Below are 14,650 nucleotides of genomic sequence, written 5' to 3'. Positions count from 1 at the left end.
AACAAAGTTAGGGAGAAGGAAAAGTTTGGGGGAAAGACAGGGAGTTTGGCTGAGTCAGATATGCCGAGTTGTGGAGGAGCTAGGGTGGCTCCATAGTGTACAGAGTGCCAGGCCAGAGTCAAGAAGACCCAAGTTCAAATCCAGCCTCAGACATTTACTGGCTGGGTAACCCTGGGCAAGTCACTTCACCCTGTCTGCCTCAGTTTCCTCATCTGTAAAATGAACTGGAGCAGGAATTAATGAACCACTCCAGTGTCTTTGCCAAGAAGCCCCCGAACAGAGGCACAAAGAGTCAGACATGACTGAACAACAAATGCCAAGTTGTAGATCTCAAGCTAGAAAGGATCTAATCCAACCCTCTGAATTTACAGATGAGGAAACTGAGGCTGAACAAGGAACGGTGACTTGTGCCAGGCCTCTTAAGTCTCTGGGATTTGAACCCAAGTCTTCTGGTTCCACAGCTAGTTCTCCTGCCCAGGGCCACCCAAGATGTCTGCTCCAACTGCCCCATCAGAGAGGAGGAACTTCAGGCCCAGAAAGGGGAGGGACCGGGCTGGCGGGGCAGGGCCATGCTCTGCAGCTGGGGGAACCCAGGGCAGAATAGAGGAGGAGCAGGCCTGGCAAGAAGCACAGACAGAAAGCAGATGCCTGAGGCCGCTCACGGCCCTGTCTGCGCTCTTTGAACCATCTCAGGGATCTGTCTTGAAGGATCCTTCCTCTACGGGGCTAAGGTCACTTCATATAACTTGCCACATGAAAAGCACCTTCTAAGAAACTGTAAAGCAATCAATACCTAATGCAAGGGGTACAGCTGGGTGCTGCAGTGGACAGAGTACCCGGCCTGGAGTCAAAAAAGACCCAAGTTCAAATCTAGCCTCAGATGCTTCCTAGCTGTGTGACCCTGGGCAAGTCACTTCACCCTGTCTGCTTTAGTTCCCTCATCCGTAAAGTGAGCTGCAGAAGGAAATGGCAAACCACTCCAGGATCTTTGCTAAGAAAACCCCCAATGGGGTCACAGAGAGTTGGACATGACCAAAAAAACCACTGACCCACCACCACCAAATGAGTGTTCAGGGACCCTTCCAGTCCTGGCCTTGGGTCTTCTGTGCTCATGGCTCCCTAGCCCATCACTCGTGATGGGCCTGGCATGATGGATTTATTTCTGCCTGGGCCCTTCCCAGGGAGCTCAAGGTGGCTGGTGCTGGGAGGATAGGCTCCCAGCTCCCAGCTCATCCGGACTGTTTTCTGAGTTGTGCCTTCTAGCTCACTGCACCTCCTACTCTCATCCAAGACCCCGAGAGCCAAAACGCACACGGAAGCAGAGGGCGAGTGTTAGAATACTGGCCCTGGCTCCAGGTCCCTGAGGCCCTGCTCTCAAATGAGGGCACTGGACCTTGGCCCCTGAAGCATCTTCCAGTTCTGAATGCTGCACTGCTCAAACAGGGCCAAGCCCCATGCCCGGAGATTGACCAGGATTCATTCATTCACCTCCTCTGCCCTCCCAGAACCAGCTACTCTGGGGGGACAATCTCTCAGCTCATTCCCAATGCCCTTAACTCCATCATACTGTGCCTCAGCTGCAGTGTCCCCCAGAGGGGCTGGAGCCATGAGGAGATGGGGAGGGGGCCCCATCAGAGATGAGCTGCCCACTGGCCTCCAGCTAGTCCCCTTCTCTGTAAAGTACTAAGTGGGACAATGAAAAGGTGAGGTCCATGGAAGGTCCTTTACCACCCTCTCCCCCCGCCCTGGGGCTAGAGACACAAACCCAGGTATTTCCATCCATTTATTTCTCCGTGAAAAGAAAAAAGGAACAAAATTAAAACCACACAGTTGACACAATAAACCACCCACATTGGGGGCTGAGGGGGGAGCACAGGGAGGAAAGGGGCCGGGGAAGGGGTCCCCATTGCAGGAGCAGGGACCAGGGACCTGGGTGACCCCCACCCTGCCCCATCGCTCCTACCCCACAGGCAGGCAGACCACTCCACTCCTTCTGCAGGCCGCTCTGTTCATCCCCCCAGGGCCCCTGGCCTGGTGCAGCCCTCCAACCCTGGGAGAGCAGGGAGGAAGGAGGGGAGCCGTGCTGGAGAGAGGAAGGGGAGCCAGGGGTCAGACCATGCACTGGGAGTCAGAGCCGATGGTGCCCCCCGCCGCCCAGGGAGGGAGGCAGAAACACCAGCTCTTTCCTCTTCCGTCATCAGGCCAAAGACAAAACTGGGTAAGACAAGAGGGAGAAAGAGAGGGACTTTTAGCGAACTTGAGTGCCAGCCTCAGCTGCCCCAGTGCCCACCCCCAAACATCCCTGCAGCCCCTCCCCCAGGGCCGTACCACTGAGCGCCTCCTGAGCGAAGTACTTGACGTCCACATCTTGATCCTGGGTCAGCTTTTCCAAGATGGGCTTCACCTCGCTCTGGAGCGTGCTGGCGGGAGAGGAGAAAGGGGATGAGGAGGGGGTGCCTCAGCAGACTCAGGGGCCAGGACAGGAGAGGGCTGGGAGGGATACTGAGAGGCAGTTTCTAGGGCCATGGAGGACACACACGAGGGTCAGTGCTCTCTGGGGCTGAAGGGCTAGTGGCACACACAGAGATTATGGGTCACAGTCTCTGGGGGCTGCAGGGGACATACAAAGAAGCCAGAGATCTTGGAAATAGGGGAATAACAGATGGGTCAGCAGTCTCAGGGGCCAGGGGGACACATTCAGAGATCAACAATCTCAGAGGCTGGGGGGAAGAAGACACAGAGAAGTCAGCAGTCTAGAAATCCCAGAGGAGGGGGATGTGAGAAGCTGGGGAGGTGTACTGGTCATCAGTCTCCATGGCTGGTATCAGGGAAGAGTCCGATTCTAGCCAAGGGCAAAGAAGGAGGTTTTTCTTCCTTCCCCAAGGTCCCTCTCCCTCCTTACCTGTTGTCTAAGATAGGCCCAATCTTCTGCAGGGACTTGGCCACGTTGAAGCGGACATTGGCCACGGGGTCACCCGCCATGCGCAAGACTGTGGGTAGCATGTGTTTGGTGGTGATGTCCTGCCCACAGACCTCAGATAACACCTGGGGAAATGGGGAGGCCCTTGTCTCTTTTGTGCCTGACTACCCAGCAGGCCGCCGCACTGACCATCCACATCCCCACAACCCCCAAGGAGGTCTCCAATAGCACCCAATGAGCCAGGCCCCATGTCCCCCAGCTCCCTCCATCTTTTCTTCCCAAGGAGCCCATCCAACGTGATGGTCAAGGTTCTCACATTGATACAGAAGAGTGTGGTCATCCGATGTAGATAGTTGGGGTCTCCAGACATGGCCAGGACCTTGGGGATGATGGTGACATGGGCCCAGTCCTTCCCAAACTTCTCCACCAGCTTCTTGAGGTTGCTGGTAGCTGCCTCACGGATGGCATATACTGGGAAGGGGAGGAGGAAGATAATGTGGGTTTGTACTCAAAGTAGAACAACTCAGAGCCCAAAGAAAGATCCACAGAAAAAAAGAACCTCAAAACATCATGAAGGCAAGGGGAGTCAAACTCTGATAGAAATCGGGGCCACCAAGCCATCCACAAGGATCCCTGAGGGCACAGATTAACTTAGAAAACCACATATGAACAGTATCTATGTCCTACTGGACTTTTATTTTGTTAAATACTTCCCAATTACATTTTAATCTGGTAGGATGCACTTAGAGGTGCTGCAAACCACGATGCAGGCCCGTGTCTGACACCCCTATGTTACAGATGAAGAAGCCAAACCCCGGAAAAGGAAAATGTGACTTGTCCAAGAACACATGGGAGGCCTCCACCCACCGGCTGCCCGACTTGCCAAGCCATCCCTCCCCATCTCCCTCCTCCCCAACTCCCCAGTTCTGTCACAATTAAATCAACTCTGCCTTGAAGGTGGCAAAGGAGTTTCAGCCCACTCCCCTACTCCCCTGACATGCCCATGCCTTTCCAAATCAAGATACCACTGCCACCACCATTGCCACCACCACCCTATACACGCTGTCCCTCCCATTAGACAAGTTTCTCTGCACACCCAGTACTTAAAGGAACACCTAATAAATGTTTTCCTTCCTTCCTCCCTCCCTCTTTCCTTCCTCCCTCCCTCCTTCCTTCCCTCCCTTCTTTCTTTCCTTCCTCCCTCCTTTCCTTCACTTCTTCCCTCCTTCCTTTCCTCACTCCCTTCCTTCCTTCCTCCCTCCCTTCTTTCCTTCACTCCACAAAGCTAAGATTTGAACCCAGCTCTTCTCCCTCCAAATTCAATAACCTTTCAGGGACACTACACTGAGTAGGGGTGGAAGTACATTCACTAGCAAGGACATGAGGTGATATATGGGCTCACAGGGCTGTCCCAGCAGGGGTCACTCTGTCCACCTGCCCCGACTACCATGAAGTCAGTCCCTAGGCCAACTAGACAAGGGCCTGGGGAAAGTCAGAGACCTTCAAGGCATCACTCAGGGCCCAGCACCTTGGAGAGCTCTCATTCTGCTGTACCCTCCCCACCTCTGCCCTCATCTAGCTGCTAAAGATGGTGGTAGAGTTTGCAGGAAAAGAGGATGCGACCCCTAGCCCAGCATCGCCCATGTCCCCATGGCAGAACGGCCCTTCCAACTCACCGTGATCCACCAGCCAGGCCATACACAAGGAGTTCAGTTTCTCATCAAAGAACTCCACCCCCTGAGAGAGAGAGGGAGAGGGAAGGAATCAGAGGAGTCCCACGTCCTAGCCCCAGGGATGGACGTGCTGTCGGAAGTCAAGCCTAGGCTCAGATACAGTCACCACCATCTCTACCTTGCAGACAAGGGCCAAGAGTCCTCTTGGGATACAGCAAGGGAGCCAGGCACCAGAGCCAAGGGCTGAAAGGGCCTGGCTTTGAATCCAGCTCAATTCTTTGCAGAGGACTATGGGGACAGGACACTACATACAACACCACACTGGGATTCTGCTGAACTATTTTTCTCCTTTGTTCTAAGGAACAGTTTTCTGGGAACCAGATGGAAGGGAACTGAAAAGTATGTTGGGAAAACAAAGATTACATAAAAACAAAATAGCAATACAAAATTTTTAAGAAGTGATCTTGGCCAGCCTGCCTAACCCTCCCTGACATGGCTCCTCACATGTACAACGAGGAATGCTGAACGGGATGAGCTCAAGGCTCCTTTCCTCTTCTAAATTCTAGGGCCCTCATTTTATCCAAACATCTGCCCTCACTGTTTCCATTTTAAAGAAGAGGAAACTGAGTCTCTGGGAGGGCACAGGACTTGCCCAAATCCACCCAGCTTTAGAGGGCAGAGCCCAGGGAGCCTCTCAGCCGCCTCCTGGGCCTGAGCTCAGTATGGGATGTCCTAACCCCAGTCAGAAGCAGGGTTCACCTGTCAGCCTCTGATCTGCCTACGATCAATGCCCATCACCCAGGGCCAAGGCCACTTCTTCACCCCAGCTCATTTCCACCCCACACCACCCTCTCCTCCACCCCTAAGGTCATATCCACTACTACCAAGACGCTCTAGGACTTTGATCTAGAACCTTGTAATTCAAGCCACAAAACTGTTTTTGCCATTTCTTTTAAACCTCTGAACATCCTCGGGAGTCGCAGACAAATCTGATAGTGTGGCTTCCTGTCACTACTGCCTAGCCCCAGATCAGACAGTTTGGGGCTTCACCATCAATTGAATACCGCCCCCAAGCCCAGCAGAGCATCAAGAACCTGGAAGGGAACTCCAGGGTCATCTCATCCATCCTTTTACAGCTCAGGGAAACGAGGCCCATGGGGGCCCAAGGCCATCTCCACAGGACTGGGCTCCTCTCTGTGGCCACTGCTCCATCCCAAGCAGTGACTCCAAACGCCCAAGTCAGCTTCTCGGCTTCCTCTTCTTCCTTCTCACGAGGATAACCTGGGAACCCTGTCACCGTCACACAGACAGCTCCAGAGGCTTCTTGAGAAGTATTTTCTGGCCATATACTACATGCCTAGCACAGTGGCAGATACCAATGGGGCAGGGACACGGTCCCTGTAATAAGGAGTATATGTGGATCCTGGGACACGTCTCTGCACTCAGACAGGAGCGTCCCAGAGGCCCAAGGACATCTCCTCCTCTGTGACATCCCTTCAGCAGTGCAGATGACTGGCCTCCTCTCATACTCACCAACTGCCCAGCCAGCAGGGGCATGTACTCAATGATAGCCAGCCGCACCCGCCACTTGGCATCCTCTGCCAGCTCCACTATAGCAGGAAGCAGGGACTGGGATAGCTGCCGGATTCCAATCACCTCATTCACACAATCCAGGTTGGAGATAATGTTCAGCCGCACCTCAGGGCACTAAGGGGAGACCAATGCATGAGATAGGGTAGGCTCAGAGACAGCAGGCAACCCCCATCATGGCCATTTCCAAATACCTCAGGCTGCACCCTCTCTTCTTCCCCTCCTCCACACTGACCCAGGACGAGAGGGCAGATGTGCTTCCTTGTAGTGAATCCATCACTAGGCAGAAAAATTCAGCCCACGCAAGCTGTTCACCCCTATCATTCACACCACACACACACACACACCCCACTCCCTTGATGGTCAGAGGCACAAGGAGCCTGTAGAGAGCCAGAGAGAAACCAGGGAAATTCAGGGAAATCACTGGGCCCTAAGAAGGTATCTAACCCAACCCAATGCTCAATGCTCTCTACAACACCCCTGACCAGGGCAGAGCTGGCACTAGCACCTACACGCACATGCACACACACGTGGCATCATTTCCAGAACTAGCCCTATCCTGGTCAGTTATGTGAATGTGCTCCATTAATGGCCCATCCTTATCCTGGAGCATTCAGAACGGGACACCATGCTCCAGATGGGACGTGGCTCCAGATGGGACATGAAAAGGGCAGCGGAGAGCAAGGCCATCTCTTCCCTCACTCCGGACCCTTAATCCTGAGATCAGCGAGCCTGTAATCTCCTTAGGCTCCCCAAAGCCAAACATCTGGTCCCTGGCACACTCACCTCATCCTTCAACTGGGCCAGGAAGAGAGGAAGGAGGTGCTCAATGGTATTGTCTTTGCCCAGAATGGGCGAGAGACCCATGATGACTGAGGCCAGGGCCGACTTCACATGCTGGTTGGCATCTGACACCAGCTCCTGGGGGGTAGGGAAGAAAGGTTAAGATATGGGGCAAAAGATACACACACAGCAGTCCCCTCTGGCCCCTGGGCCCAGGAAGCCCAGGGGCAACACCCATTCCCATCCCTCCCTACCCCTCTGGAGTTCTGAGAACCCAGAAATGGCCAGGAGTCACAGGTCCTGTTCTCCTACTCAGAGATAATCAACCAAGGCAGGTTCTCATGTTGTCTGGGTGGAGTTCCCAGATTTCCAATGGGTGAGGCTGTGCCACCATTAAGTCTAGTTCCCAGGATGTGAGAGCTGGAGGGGCCCTCAATCATCTGGGTCACCAAGTCAGAGGATATTTGAGTCAGAAAGGAATTGAAGAGGGAAACTAGTCAAAGCCTTAACTTAGAAATGAGTCTTAGGCCTGTCAGAAGACCTGCCAGCAAGCGCCATGGCTGAGATTCAAGTCCCAAGTGTTCCTTCCAATCCGCCATGTTCTCTCTATCACACATCCCAAATACAGCATCAGATGCTCCAGTGCTCTCTGAGGAAATGCTTACCACACAGGCTCAGCCCACCTGTGCCCCTGAAAAGGTCAGGGTTGGGCCCAAAGACCCCTCACAACCCAAGCCCAAGCCATTTCTTATCCCCCCACAAACAGGCAGGGAAGGTGGGGGCAGCTACTCAGCCCCACCCCTTGCCTGGTCATAATCAACCGTCCCATCCCCTACTTCCCTACCCCAAGGCTCCAGCCATCTTTATTTTAACAGACCACTGGAAGGAACCCCAGAAGTCACTTCTTTTGGCCAGGAAGGTTCTCTCCAACACTACCAAGTGCCCATCTGCCTCTGTGCTAAGCAGAGAGCCAGGCACACAGGAGGCTCACTGACTGCCTGAAACCACCAGTGACAGGCAACCCAGAGCCTCCCACAGGAGCTTGCACCCACTGCAGCTGCTTGGTTCCAGAGCTTCTACTGACAGATCATGGGTCACCACCCCACCATAATTTCTCTTCTTCAGGCCATGTATCTCCACTTCTTTCATCTGATCCTCAAATGCAGTTATCATGTACCTTCCCACCTGAGGCACTCGCCACTTTGCAAATGCCCTTCCTAAACAGAATACCAGCCTCCCAGACCCCTGAACAGGCATAGCACCATTCGTCCAGCCTCACAGAACCATCCCCTGACCCCCCAGCATCCTGCTCACAAGAGACAGACCCACAGGTTGTAGGGCAGGGGTTAATGTTCTTAGTGACCTGGCCCCCTTGGGCAGGCAGTCTGGCAAGGATATGGGAACCCTGCCCAGTAGCATGCCTTTAAATGTATCAAATAAATGACCTTAGATTACAAAGGAAATGAATTACATTGAAATGCCATTATCCAAACATTTTTTAAAAGGGGGAAGAGGGGAGTTCCCAGGTCCCAGGTTAAGATCTCTTATCAACATCCCCCCCACAAGCAAGCTCTGAGCCAGCCCCTAAGAAGTGGACAAGTCCCTGGGCTCCTCTGACCCTCAGTCCCATCATCTGTAGGATGGGAAGGGTAATACCTGCCTCATCCATCCTCACAAGGCCATGGCCCTGGTAAACCTGAGAGCTCTACAGGTTAAGCTCAATGCCTGGTTTTTCTGTTTTAATGAAAAGGCTGACATGAGGAATCCAGAGTTTCACACAATCATCTTCCGCTACACTAGGTGTATGGAAATGCTCACTTTATTGGATGTTTCTCAGTGCAGAATGTTTTTTTAACGGACATAAAGGAGGTGTAAAGGCAGCTAGGCCTTAACATTAGAGGACCCGGGCTGGGCCCATTGCCCGCACTTTAGTTTTCTGAGGCTGTTTCCACATCTGTAATGTGAGGATCACAGAAGGGAGAAACCAAGCCTGAATCCCTTGTACAGATGAAGACACTGAGGCCCTTCTACAACCCAAAGCTGGAGGAAAATGAGAGCTACCCCCTCATCTCAGCTCCCCCTCCACCCACCTTGATGCAGGGCAAGATCTGGGTCATGATCACATTCTCCCGGCAGTCTGAAGAGAGATTCTCGCAGAACTCTGTGGGAAAGAAAGGAAGGAGAAGCTTGAGCAACATCTGTCACTGTAGCCCACCCCCCTCCCTACACATCTGACTGCCACCCCTCCTCCCCACCAAGGCCTGAGTCCCCAAGCACCGACCTTTGACCTTGTGGGAGGCCGCTGCCCTCACCTCAGCCTCACAATCTTTCATGAGGTTCTGAAAGGCAGGGACCAAATCTGTCTTGGTGATCTCCGGGCCAACTGCCTTCTGGAGCTGCACAGAGCAACAGAGGAAAGCACATAAGGGTGAGGAGAAGAGAGGTCAGGATGCTCTGGTTGGTCTTCATGGTCCCACCAGCCCCAGTGCAGGAGAGCTAGAACATGAGGCTCATGAGACAAGAGTGACGGGATCTATCCTTGGGCAACAAAGGGCAGGTAGCAGCGACCCAGCCCATTCCATTCCTCCCCTGTCTCCTCTCCTTTCAGAAAGAAGTTAGTGCCAAGTAAGAATTCTGCAATTCTAGACCTAATGCAAAAGGAGGCTAGGTCAGAATAGATGGACTGTTCATTAAGGGGGACCAGGGCCAGACCACATCCCCTCGCTCCTGGCCTCCGTCTCCTCCTCTTAAAATAAGAGGATGCCTGTGCCACCAAGCTCCCTCACAGGGTGGCTGTGGAGAGCTGGCTCCGTGAGAAGCGCCGGTCTCCCAGCTACCCTCTGAGCGAGGGAGGGCAAGAGCCACAGATGAAGGAGCGGGGCCGCCGCCCAGGCAGCAGGTCAGGGTCCACAGCGCTCTACCACTCAGGAGCAGGCAGCAATCCAACCACTTCTACCCACACTTTGCAAAGGAAGCAACAACATGGCTCCGTTCATTCCCTGGGATTCCTCAGACAGAAATGCTATCATTCCCTACCAGGATGGAAGCTTTCCGAAGGCAGACACTGTCTCGCTTCTGACTTTGTCTCCGCACTGCCAGGCAGAGGAGGCTTGATGGTGCTTTTTCATTCTAATAACGAACCACACTGCTCTAACATTACACGAGTTTCCAAAAATCAAGGCCATCTGTGGGGAGCACTCTCTTCTCCGTTCTTCCACAACTCAAAGTCCTTTTTCTAGTCCTTCTCTCTCTCCCTCTCTCCCTCCCCCACCCTCTCTCTTCCCCCCCTCACCCAATCTATGAAAAGATTCATATATCAAAGAGAGAGAAAATTCCCAAAGGTACATATTTCTATTTATAGCAGGATGGAATCCTATCAGTTGGAGAGCAGCTAAACAATTGCATTATATGAACATAATGGAACAAATATTATGGTGCCATATATAAAGAATTCAGGGAAAACTAGGATGACTTGTCTCAACTGAGGCAATGTAAGTAGAACCAAGACAAAGCTTTACACAATAAAAGGACTATCAGGAAAGACATCAGAACTCTGGGACATGCAGGGACCTGTCCTGATTTCAGAGGACTGAGGAAAGATGAGCACCTTCTTCCCGTGAGAGAGGTGGGGATCTGCAAATGCAAGAGAAGGCACCTGCTATCCAGCATAGCAGGCACTCGGACCTATCTTGCTTAACCAGAATCACTGACTCTTGGGGTTGGACGGACCTCCAATACACGCAGGACAACCCTCAGCAGGACAAGGACTCCCTCTAGAACATCCCTACTAGGGGTCAGGGCTTGACTCCAAGACAAGGAGAAGGCAGCCCAACTTTCTGGGGCAGCCCATTACACTTTGGGTGACTCCGTTAGCTCACATTTGTTTCTTTGGTAATCCCTGCTATAGTGCAGAGATCTGCCTTCTGGGACCAAGCAGAATGGGGCCCAGTACTCTTTAAAACAGCCACTGGGTATCCACCCTAAATGTTCTCTTCTCTAGACTAAGCATTCCTAAGTCTCTGAGCCAATTCACGTGTGGCTCGTACAAGATCTCTGAGCACTTCTATCATCCTGGCCTCCCTCCTCTGCTCGCCTTCCAGCTGATCGAATCCCTTCTTCCTAAGTTATGGTGCCTAGAAACAACCACAAACCCCCAGACCTGAATGACCTGACCACAGGCCAAGCTGAAACACTTGGCTTTCTCAAGGCAGCCTTCAACCACATTAGCGCCTTTAGCTGCTGCCATGATACAAGACCCTCAAGAACATTCAGAGGTGAACTACAGCAGCTAGCAAGCCACACTTCTCCCAGGCTGCTCCCCACGGGTGACTGACGAACCTCCCACTCCAAGAGCCTTCAGTAGCTCCCCAGTGCCGAGATAACATGCAAATGTCTCAGCTTAATACCTAAAGCCTCCACTACCTCTTCCCCAGCCCCTTAAGATCGACTTCCTTTTATGTGCACTTATGTTCCAGCCCAAAAGAACTACTAACTGTGCCCTGAACTGAGTCTTCTATCTCCAGTCTCCATGCCTTTGCACAGGCTGTACTCCTTCCCTGGAACGCACCCTTTCTTACGTTTCTCCTTAGAAATCTCACGTTCCTTTGAGGGTCACCCCAGGCCAACTCCTTCTGAAAGCCTTTCCTAATCCTCCAGTTGTCCATGCTCTCTCCCTCTCCAAATGGCCATAGAGTTATCTCTGAATGTGTTAAAGCCACCAGTAAAATATTCCCTCCCTGAGGCAAGGACTTCAGGGATTTCTATATGTCCAATGATGCCTCGCATAGTAATCAATACTTGCTGAATTGAATTAAAGGTCTTTATAAAATCTCGATGAGGTTAACAGCTTAGAATGACAGTTTTAGAGCTGGAAGAGACCTCTGAAACCTCCTAATTGAACCCCTTCATTTTACGAGTGAGAAAACAGACTCAGGAAGGCAAAGTAACGGGCCCAAGAGACCCTGAGTCGAGTCAGCAGCCCCTGGAGCCAGGAGGCACACCCACGATGTCTGACTCCAAACCCGGCACTTTTTCTCCAATGATGATTCAAGACCTACAGATGATTCAGGCCCACCCTGGGGCAGCCCCTGTGGCTCAAGGGCACCTTGCATTATCACTACATTCTTCCAGACATCCCGACATCAGAAGTGTCCAAAAGCAGCCCAATCTCCCGCTAGAAAGGGACGGTTCCCCTCCTGGCCAGTTCTCATGTCCTCAGGTACAGGACAGCCTACAGGGGGTTTCTGAGGTCCCTACTGACTGGGGGGAAAGCCTGGACTGGGGTAGGAGCCTCGTTCATCACTGATTCCATCTCACCAGCAGATATTCAAGGATAGAATAAGAAAATAACACAACTTACTATGTGTGCAATCTGGTGCAAAGTGGCTCCTGGCCCAGAACATTGGCTACGTGGTGGTACATTTTAGGGCCAGTCTTAGGGGATGCTATGACCAAGGCCCAAATGATGAAGTGAGAAAAGCGCAGGGCTTGAGAACCCTGTCATTTATTAGCTGTGTGACCTTGGGTCTATCACTCGACCTCTCTTGAGTTCAGTCTCCCAGAGCTCATTTAATATCACAGTAGTAATGTTGTAAAGTTACCAAAATGGCTGGTTGGTTGTTGTCCTTGGTTCTCAAAGAGGACCAAAATGACATCACTACGCTAGAGACAAGTTTCAGTGTATGCAACTGTGGCTGATCAGACCAATATGACCTTGGAATGTTCCACCACAGGTCGGGCACAAATAGTAGGTAAAATGGTGATGTCTTTTGATTCACGCATAAATTGGATTTAAGTGAGGCAGAGTTGCACAAAGTAGTCGGCCTCACTCTCCAGAGTCATCTCAGTCCAGTGGTATCAAAATATTTATCAATGGAAAGAGAGACCACACTGAGACAATTAAAGCTTCTCCAGCTCCTTAAGTATTTAAAGACCACATAGTCTCCAGTGTCCCCAGAAAGCGCTTACAGATCTGTGTGGCACTATCCTCAGACAAGTAGCCAGGGTAAAGCCCAAGAGCTAGCTCACGACTAGGCCTGCAGCCTACAACACACCCCCAAGCTGGCTCTCAGTGTCAGGAGGCACAGGCAGCACTGTAAGGAGCCCAGAGGAGATCAATCTTGCTGCCTTGAGTAAGCTTGGATTATTCAATCAGAGATGCCCAAAAGTGAATCTGTCTGCCTCCAGAAGGCTTCATGTGCTCCATCTCCCTCCTGCCTGTCCTAGGCCATACTATTCCATTTCACATAATGACAGTTCAGCCCGACTTGCCAGCTTGCTTCCCCCTCACACAGCATTCCATCTCCCATCTCCATGTTCTGCACAGGCTCGCACACCGGGAGCACACTCACAGGAATGGCACCACCTTCTATAAGAGGCCATTTCTCATCTCCTCCAGCTTCTCCCCAGGTAAAATGCTCTTGGCTCTATTCTGCATCTCCTCCTAAGGATCCGTCTGCCAAGGCAAGCACCTTGATGGTAGGCAGGGAGTTCCATTTTCATCTTCATATCCTCAGTGCCGAGCACATAACAGGCACTTAATAAATGCTTGTTGACTGATCGATCCACTTCACCAGAGCTCTTCCATGGATGTGAAATGCTTGGTTAATCTTCAGACATCATACAAATAGTGGCTACCTGCCAGGTGGCCACTTGTCAGGGACTCTAACAGGCTGTCCCTGGCACAGGTTGGTGTCTAGGACCTGTCAACTGCTTTGAACCCTGAGATTCTGTGGTTGGGTGCTCTACCCTCCTGTGACCATGGAGCAGCCAATAAGGGCTGAGTCTGTGCTAAGGTATTTCCAAATCTCTTCAGTGGCATTTCTGAAATGGTGCTTCTGCTAAGATTCAACTTTAACAGCCTAGGATATCTGCAGAGTCCACAAGTAACAAGCAGAGGCAGGGTTGTATCAGCCATATTAGAAACACAGCAAGGGAAGAGGAGGAATGGAGAATCAAGCCAAAGGACTGAGACTCTGAATCAAAGGGACAAAGACACCCTTGGCCTGGAGGGAACCAGAGAGGTCCCTCCAAGATGGGAATTTCCCTGTAGAATTCTTGTTGGGAGGATAAATGCTGATAATAATTCAAGTTACGACTTACCTCAGTGCCTGCTGGGTAACACCCTATGTGCTAATCTGAGAAAGGACTGCTGGGAAATCTAGTCCTTAGCTTGGGATTTGGCAACCTCTCAGAACTGGCTCCAACCACCATTCTAATGGACAGAATCACACTAGATCCAATTCTCATAAATGGGAGGGAAGCTGTTACCACAATGACAACATACTTAATGACAACAGCAGTAAGGTATCTGAGACCTGTCCATGTGAAAAACCTGTTAAGGTAGGCACTGGAGTATAATATGTAACTTACTAAAATGTAATATTGCTAGCTTATATTTCTATAGTACTTTAAATTTTCCTCAAACAGTCCTATGAAGGAGTTGAAACAAGCATCTCAGTTTTACAAAACAGGAAACTGTTCCCCAATTGAAACAGACAATTTTCAGATGAAGAAATCAAAGCTACCTACATAATCATATGAAAAAATGCTCTAAATCACTATTGATTAGAGAAATGAACATTAAAGCGACTCTGAGTTATCACCTTACACCTATCAAATTGACTAATATGACAGAAAAGGAAAATGATAAATGTTGGAGGGGATGTGAGAAAACTGGAACACG

General features: G+C 51.4%; 1 protein-coding gene across 1 annotated transcript in view; it reads right to left on the bottom strand.

Annotated features, from left to right (window-relative positions):
* Positions 1-1,769: 1,769 nt before the first annotated feature.
* Positions 1,770-14,650, bottom strand: part of PPP2R1A (protein phosphatase 2 scaffold subunit Aalpha) — a 34,045-nt gene continuing 21,164 nt past the window's right edge. Inside the window, exons 7-15 of the mRNA XM_036746060.1 lie at positions 9,248-9,362; positions 9,057-9,127; positions 6,970-7,104; positions 6,127-6,300; positions 4,597-4,657; positions 3,237-3,391; positions 2,903-3,045; positions 2,329-2,420; positions 1,770-2,214 (exon numbers count right to left, since the gene is read on the bottom strand). Coding sequence (XP_036601955.1) covers positions 2,198-2,214; positions 2,329-2,420; positions 2,903-3,045; positions 3,237-3,391; positions 4,597-4,657; positions 6,127-6,300; positions 6,970-7,104; positions 9,057-9,127; positions 9,248-9,362 — 963 coding nt within the window. The 3' untranslated portion in view covers positions 1,770-2,197. The remainder of the gene's footprint in view (positions 2,215-2,328; positions 2,421-2,902; positions 3,046-3,236; positions 3,392-4,596; positions 4,658-6,126; positions 6,301-6,969; positions 7,105-9,056; positions 9,128-9,247; positions 9,363-14,650) is intronic.

This window comes from Trichosurus vulpecula, chromosome 2, assembly GCF_011100635.1.
Source record: "Trichosurus vulpecula isolate mTriVul1 chromosome 2, mTriVul1.pri, whole genome shotgun sequence".
Taxonomy (NCBI): domain Eukaryota; kingdom Metazoa; phylum Chordata; class Mammalia; order Diprotodontia; family Phalangeridae; genus Trichosurus; species Trichosurus vulpecula.
The sequence above is the reverse complement of the archived record's forward strand: the minus strand, read 5'-3'. Positions and strand labels throughout refer to the sequence as shown.